Genomic DNA, 7,556 nt, shown 5'->3' on the forward strand with positions numbered 1-7,556 from the left:
AGTCAGTGTAAGCCCCATTGCTGAGTGCCTCCCACAGCACTGTCTGTGGTCCCAGCTGCTGGGCTCTGGTCCTGCCTCGGGCCAGGTTGCTGCCCAGCAAGGAGGTGCATGTGCTGCCTCCATGCGTGCCAGGGTTGGATCCTGTGCTTCTAACTGCTGCTGTCTGACAGCCGCGTGGCCTGAAGTTGGATGCCAAGTCAGCTGGGTCCTCTCACCTGGGACCCTCAGGCCCAGCTGTCAGTCAGTGGACTATGGGATGTTTGGAGCCTCTGGGAGGGGCCTCAGGTAGTGGTTGGTTTGGTCACCCATGGTAGCCACAGCTGGCAGAGATCTGCTCCCTGTGAGTGAGCTCTGAATGCAGCCTGACCCATGGTGGAAGCTCAGGGGACATTGTGGTACTGGATAGGTGGATGAGAGGCGTGGCTGCACCGCCTAGTTCTGGGCCTGCTGCTGTCCGTCCATGTGGTGTTAATGGCATTGCCTCCTGAGAGCCTTTTGTCCTCTTGTGAGGAGGGCATTATTCTCTCCATTTCACAGTTAAGAAAACTGAGGTAGGCTGGGCCCAGTGGCGCACGCCTGTAATCCCAGCACTTTGGTAAGCTGAGGCAGGCAGATCATGTGAACCTAGGAGTGCAAGACCACACCTGGGCAACATGGTGAAACCCCATCTCTCCAGAAAAGTACAAAAATTTAGCCAAGTGTGATGGCATGTGCCCAGCCTCCAGAAGTTACGAAGTTTCCACCTACTTGTGAAATCCTAACCCGCCTGTGTTTGTTCATTCCCCTAATGGCCCATATCACCTCCCGCCTGTTAAGGAAAGAGTAGGTCCTCGGAGGCTGAGTACAAGTAGCTGCAGCTACTCGGGAGGCTTAAGCAAGAGAATCTCTTGAGGCTGGTAGGCTGAGGCTGCCAGTGAGCCATGATTGCACCACTGCACTCCAGCCTGGACGACACAGTTAGACTCTGCTTCAAAAAAAAAAAAAAAGGCCGGGCGTGGTGTCTCACTCCTGTAATCCCAGCACTTTGGGAGGCCGAGGCGGGTGGATCACCTAAGGTCAGGAGTTTGAGACCAGCCTGACCAACATGGTGAAACCTCATTTCTACTAAAAATACAAAATTAGCTAGGCTTGGTTGTGTTCACCTGTAATCCCAGTTACTTGGGAGGGTGAAGCAGGAGAATCGTTTGAACCTGGGAGGCGGAGGTTGCAATGAACTGAGATCAAGCCACTGCACTCTAGCCTGAGTGACAGAGCGAGACTCAGTCTCAAAAAAATAAATAATAAAAAACCCAAAACAAACAAACAAAAAAACAGGTTCAGAGAGGTTGAGTAATTTGTCCAGGAGCACACAGCTATTTAGAAACAAAGCTAGGGTTCTGGTCCCAGGTCAACGTGGTTCTCATTCTGCTGCCTTGCTCCTTGCCAGCTCCCTGAGGGAATGTAGTATGGTGTTCTGCAGCCTTTACCCCTGAGGAAGCAAAGGGCCTATATCAAATGAGCTGCTATTTTGAAAGAAGCTTTGTTACTTCATAGTGCCTGGTCATTGACAGAGTTTGTGAAACAGTAAGGAATGAAAACCAATGTTTATTGAGCATCTACTGTACCGTTAGGCTCTGTGCCAGGCACTTGACAGGCATTATCTCATTTAATCCATATGACAGCTTTATTGGTGGCCACATTTTACAGGTAGGCACACTGGGGCTCAAAGGAGTTGAGAACATGTCTGTGGTCGCACAGCTGGGATTTGCACACATGTTATCCCAAAGCCTGCAGGTATAACCACTACACTACACTGCCTCTTCTGGGAGATGCCTCCCACGGGAACCTTGCTGGCCTCAATGGGCCGTCCAGTCTGCTGAAACTTTGCAGTCCAGCCACCCTCTGCCCTGCAGCTCTAGGCAGCTAAAGCCACAGGCCATCAAGCCGCTTTGGTTTGAAGTGTGCAGGGGTGGTTGGGGAATCTCCCCAGTTATGACCTCTGCTCTTAACGTTTATTATTTTGCAACAGTCATTGGCCTTGGCAGAATAGTAAACAAGTGATTGCAAGGCCGTGCGATAGCAGCAGAGGGACCGAGTTGGTGGGAGGGGTAGTTTGAGACCTGAGCTGTGTTTCAGGCGGAGGGGACCCTCTGCCTTTCACCTCTGTCCTTCAGACAGCACCAGCATCCCATCCCTGAGCCTCCTGTTCCACTAGGGAGGGGCTGTAGGAAGGAGGCGAAGTCACGTGAGACCGCAGGTGTGAGCAGGTGCATTCCTGACCCGCCCTCGCCTGCAGTACAGACCCAGCCCTGCCCCGTGCCATGATTATAGGAGGGTACAGCTGGCCAGAGCCCTGCCCCTCGCTGTGATCACAGGGGGGTCTCCTCTGGCCTCTGCTTTCTGCTGTGAAATCCAGAAGTTACGAAGTTTCCACCTACTTTTGAAATCTCAACCCACTTGTGTTTGTTCATTCCCCTAATGGCCGGTAATTACATCCCGCCTGTTAAGGAAAGAGCAGGTCCTCGGAGGCTGAAGAAGGCCAGCTCTGAAGTCGAATCCACTGGAATCTGGAGCGAGCCCTTCTGGCCTCTGGGTTGGGTTCTTGATACTTGTCGGCTTGCCCAGGAGCCCTCCCTTCAGACCCCGGGACCCTGCGTAGTGGCTGCGGTGACTGATAGCGCCAGCCTTGGGTTTCCCGTCTGCCTCTGAGGCACCCACTGTGTGTCCTCAGGCCAGTCAGCAACCCCGGCCCCCCCACCCCCAAGTTGTCAGAATTAAAAGGCACAATGAATTGAACGTGTTTGGCTGTTTGGCGCTGTGCCTGGGGTGCGGGCTCAGTTGATACTTGTTGACTGAAGGGAAATCTACAGAAAAGCACTAGGAAGAAAGGGAAAGTCACTTGGCTGTGCCGCATGAGCTTTCAACCTATGCCTAGCCGCCTCCAGCCCGCGCCACGCCCCCGCGTCTACAGCTTTGCAGTCACAAGGTCCTTTGTAAATGCTGTCTATATATAATCTCTTTGTTTCACATAAAATCTGTGCATCTTTCCCTGTCATCCGCCAGATTCCCAGTCTTTCCCAGGCCAGCGTAGGCTGTTGGCTGCTTGCAGGAACTCCCTTTTGCCTTCTCTCCTGCCAGTTTTGGCTCAACCCAGTCCCTTTGCCTAGAAAGCCCTAGTATTTCCGTCATGATTCTACCTGCCCTGCAAAGCCCAGCCCAGGAGGAGTCCCCTCCTCTCACAGAACCCCATCTCAGTCTTGAGCTTTTCTTCTCGACTCTGTGCTTCCGGTCGCCTCTTACTGAGTCTTCCCCAGGGCCTCCGTGGGGCATGGGATCACACGTGCAGCCTTCCGGCATGTTTAGCCTGCTGTGCGACAGTGGGGTTCCCTGCCAGGCCAGCAGTGTGCTCCGACTCAGGGCAGGGACCAGGTTCTGTGTAGCTTTGTGCTCAAGTGCTGAGCAAAGTAGACTCTCAGCAGATGTGTGAACAAATGGGTGAACCACTGGCTGAACAAATGAACGAGCCTGACTCTCCCTCATCATTTGGTCCATAGTGTGTTGAAATACCCTTCTAGTGGGCTTTTAGTTCCTTGAAGATGGAAACAAGTTTGCTTAGTAACTTTGTTTTATTGAATGGAATGGACTTAAACTCATCAGACTTGGGAGAATTAGGACAGATCTGTTTCCCCATTGGTAAAATAAAGGTTGGGCCTGATCTCAGAAACTCAAGAAGAGTGATTGTGGGCCCCAGGGTCGAGAGAGAGATACTGCCAGGTCCAGGACTGTCCCTGTGTTCTGGGTCCCAGACCACAGTGTTTCTTCCTGAAGCTGGTGGCTGCAGCCACTTTGCCTTGCTCCCCTCTGCCTTTTCTGAAGGATGATGGGGGGCCAGACTGCCTCTGGGAGCTCCGTCAAGTTCACCTCCCCCCAACTGCCTGCCCAGTGAGTAACTAAGCCACCCACCACGGAAGCTTTCATTCAGGGTGCTTTGGAGGGGGTGGCCTGGGGCTGCAGCTCTGTGCTTCATGACCTCGGGTCTCCAGGAGCCTTGCCCCTTGGCAGCCGTTTCCAGGGCCCGTCTCTGTGGGCCCACAGGGAGCAGCCTGCTAAGCGGGTGCCTGATTTACCCACAGGCCAAGTACCTGGCGCAGATCATTGTGATGGGTGTGCAGGTGGTGGGCAGGGCCTTTGCACGGGCCCTGCGGCAGGAGTTTGCAGGTAAGCATGGGTCTGTCTCCCCTTTGGGCTGGGAGTTCCTCTCCAGGTCAGATTTTCCCCGTAGCCATGGGCACCTCAGACCTGCTGGTTCTGCAGTGTGGGTAGCCTGGGGCACTTCCCATGGTGGGGGATGGTGCCAGACCAGGGCATCCTTCAGTGGGGACCTGGTTATCAACAGCATCCAGGGCAGGAGCTGGCACACTGGCCCATCCGGATACCTGGTTTTGTAAACATAATTTTTTTTTTTTTTTTTGAGATGGAGTCTCACTCTGTCACCCAGGCTGGAATGCAGTGGGGCAATCTCGGCTCACTGCAACCTCTGCCTCCTGGTTCAAGTGATTCTCCTGCCTCAGCCTCCTGAGTAGCTGGGATTACAAGCACCCGACACCACACCGGGCTAATTTTTGTATTTTTAGTAGAGACGGGGTTTCACCATGTTGGCCAGGCTGGTCTGGAACGCCTGACCTCAGGTGATGCGCCCTCCTCAAAGTGGTGGGATTACAGGTGTGAGCCACAGCGCCTGGCCGTGGTTTTGTAAATTGATTTGATTGGAACATAGACACACCCACAGGCTGCTTTCTTTTTTCTTTTTTCTTTTTTCTTGAGACGGAGTTTTCGCTCTTGTTGCCCAGGCTGGAGTGCAACGGCGAGATCTTGGCTCACTGCAACCTCCACCTCCCGGGTTCAAGTGATTCTCCTGCCTCAGCCTCCCGAGTAGCTGGGATTACAGGCATGCGCCACCACGTCCAGCTAATTTTGTATTTTTAGTAGAGATGGGGTTTCTCCATGTTGGTGAAACTGGTCTTGAACTCCCAACCTCAGGTGATCCACCCAACTTGGCCTCCCAAAGTGCTGGCATTACAGGTGTGAGCCATCGCACGCAGCCCTTTTTTTTTCTTTTGAGACAGTCTCACTCTGTTGCCCAGGCTGGAGTGCAGTGGGTGTGATCTCAGTTCACTGCAACCTCTGCCTCCTGGGTTCAAGCAATGCTCCTGCTTCAGCCTCCCGAGTAGCTGAGACTACAGGCATGTGCCACCACACCCAGCTAATTTTTGTACTTTTAATAGAGACAGGGTTTCACCATGTTGGCCAGGATGGTCTTGATCTCTTGACCTCGTGATCTGCCCGCCTCGGCCTCCCAAAGTGCTGGGATTGCAGGAGTGAGCCACTGTGCCCGGCTGACAGGCTGCTCTCAAGGCAGAGTTGAATGGTTCCAGTGCAGGCTCATTAGCCTGCAAAGCCTAAAATAGCTACTCTCTGAGCCTTTAGGAGAAGTTTAGCAGCTCCTGATTCTAGTTTCTGGGGTCACTGAAAGGGAAGAGGTCACCCAACGCAGTGGCTTTGGTGGTCTAGGTGACAGGTGGGCAGCTGGGCTGCTGCAGAGCCCTCTCATGCCCGCAGCCCCACTGTACAGTCCCCATCATAGCCTAAAGCTCCCCAGTTTGCTGTGCCCCTGGGATATGGGGGTTGGGGGACAGGGTCATCTCATGGTCTAGGTTGGGGACCAGGAACCAGTTTTAGTGGTCGGACCCTGCCCTTATCCTCCAGTGAGGCACGTCTGTCCTCACTTTCCCAGCCTCTACCCCCTAAAAAAGAAACCACTCCAGGAGAAGAGGCAGCTCCTAGCCACCTGTCCCTGTCTCTCTCATCCTGTGCCGGTGGCAGGGGTGAGCCACCAACTTGGAAGGCCCAGGGTGAAGTCTGGGCTGCTGAGGACTGAGCGATCACCCACATGTCCACACAGCCAGCCGGGCCGCAGCTGATGCCCGAGGACGCGCTGGACACCGGTCTGCAGCCGCTTCCAACCTCTCCGGCCTCAGCCTCCAGGAGGCACAGCAGATTCTCAACGTGTCCAAGCTGAGCCCCGAGGAGGTCCAGAAGGTGAGGCCACTGGGCCGCCCGAAGTTTGAAGGGGAGAGGCTGCCAGGGCGGGAAGAGTGAAGGGAGGCCTGGCCAAGGAGGTCCGATGTGAGGCTGCAGTCATACCCAGCTCGGACTCCAACTTGCGGGAGTCACTGTTGCTGGTGAAGTTCTAGGCCTGAGGCAGGACAGTTGTAGAGACAGAGTGCTTGCCGGTAGCAGCCGAGTCGCCCTCCAGGGTATCCGTCCTCATCTCTGCCTCTTAGTGGCCACAACAGCTGCGTGTGGCACACAGGGTGGAGAGGAGCCCTGTTGCCTCTCTGATGTGGCCCCACATAGCCTGCCCGGCGTCTCTGGCCAGCAGTCTGCAGCCCTCTCACCCGCCCCCTCTCCTCTGCAGAACTATGAACACTTATTTAAGGTGAATGACAAATCCGTGGGTGGCTCTTTCTACCTGCAGTCAAAGGTGAGTGGTCTTTGATTCTGGGAGGAAGTAAGTCATGGGACCCCCTCTCCTCACCTGGGGCTCGATTCCCAGTCGGGGGAGCTGGCCAGCTAAGGGCTTGGCACAGAAAACTGCCGGGCCTTCCCATGGTGCCCCAGCCTCAGGGAGTCCCCCTGAACTGCCACCCCTCTGACTGCTTTAGCTCTGCGGGGTCCAGCCACTCAGGCTGTGTCACCCCAGACAACAGCCCTCCCTCCCCGCAGCTGGGACTTGGAAGGAGCAGGAGCCCCAGCCGGTGGGGTGCTAGAAACAGCTTTCAGCTCACAGAGGTTACAGCATGCGCTGGGCCCCTGCGGCTCAGCTCTGTCTCCCCAGACCACCCCCTGACCCTGGGGCGCCGCTGAAGGAAGCATTAGTATCCACCCACTGCCCTCCAAAAAACGGACCTGGGCTGACGGGAAGAGGCTGTCCCATGTGGGCAAGGGGTATGGGGCAGAGGCTTGGCCTCCTGGCCTGATTATCTGTGACCCACTAGGTGGTCCGCGCAAAGGAGCGCCTGGACGAGGAACTCAAAATCCAGGCCCAGGAGGACAGAGAAAAAGGGCAGAAGCCCCACACGTGACTTCTTGGCTCCCCCCACCCACCCCGCCACCTCTAATTTATAGCTTGGTAATAAATGTCTTTTCTGCATTTCTCGTGTGCATGTGTCCGGATTCCAGAAGGCAGGTTGCTTCTCCTGCCACTTGGAGGGCTGTGGGTGCTGGGGATGGGGAGGCAGCAGCCTTTAACAGCCCAGAAGGGCCGGGCTGGGTGAGGTTGGCGGGCAGCCAGCCAGTGGGTCCCAGCTGAGTCCTGTCACGTACAGGATGCAGCCGCTCCTGCTTCCACAGCACCCGAGCCAGCGTTAGGCTCCCTCTCATGGCGTCCCTGCCCCCAGAGCTCTGTCGGCAGCCACCGTGTCTCTGGAGCAGGTTTGAACCTAGCACCTCAGTAATCTGGGCACGATACCCCAGAATGCGGCTGGGCGAAGAGGGGCCTTTGCCCACCACTCACC

General features: G+C 55.4%; 2 protein-coding genes across 4 annotated transcripts in view; one reads left to right on the forward strand and one right to left on the reverse strand.

Moving 5' to 3' along the window:
- PAM16 (presequence translocase associated motor 16) overlaps positions 1-7,192 on the forward strand; it is a 78,837-nt gene extending 71,645 nt beyond the window's left edge. For all 3 annotated transcript variants that reach the window (XM_050774632.1, XM_050774631.1, XM_050774633.1), the window contains 4 exons: positions 4,113-4,197; positions 5,942-6,078; positions 6,458-6,523; positions 7,038-7,192. In XM_050774632.1, the coding sequence (XP_050630589.1) occupies positions 4,113-4,197; positions 5,942-6,078; positions 6,458-6,523; positions 7,038-7,124 (375 nt within the window). In that variant the 3' untranslated portion in view covers positions 7,125-7,192. The remainder of the gene's footprint in view (positions 1-4,112; positions 4,198-5,941; positions 6,079-6,457; positions 6,524-7,037) is intronic.
- The window catches only part of DNAJA3 (DnaJ heat shock protein family (Hsp40) member A3), a 192,785-nt gene that overhangs the window by 119,658 nt on the left and 65,571 nt on the right, over positions 1-7,556 (reverse strand). The window lies entirely within an intron of this gene.

This window comes from Macaca thibetana, chromosome 20 (genome assembly GCF_024542745.1).
Source record: "Macaca thibetana thibetana isolate TM-01 chromosome 20, ASM2454274v1, whole genome shotgun sequence".
In the NCBI taxonomy this organism is placed as follows: domain Eukaryota; kingdom Metazoa; phylum Chordata; class Mammalia; order Primates; family Cercopithecidae; genus Macaca; species Macaca thibetana.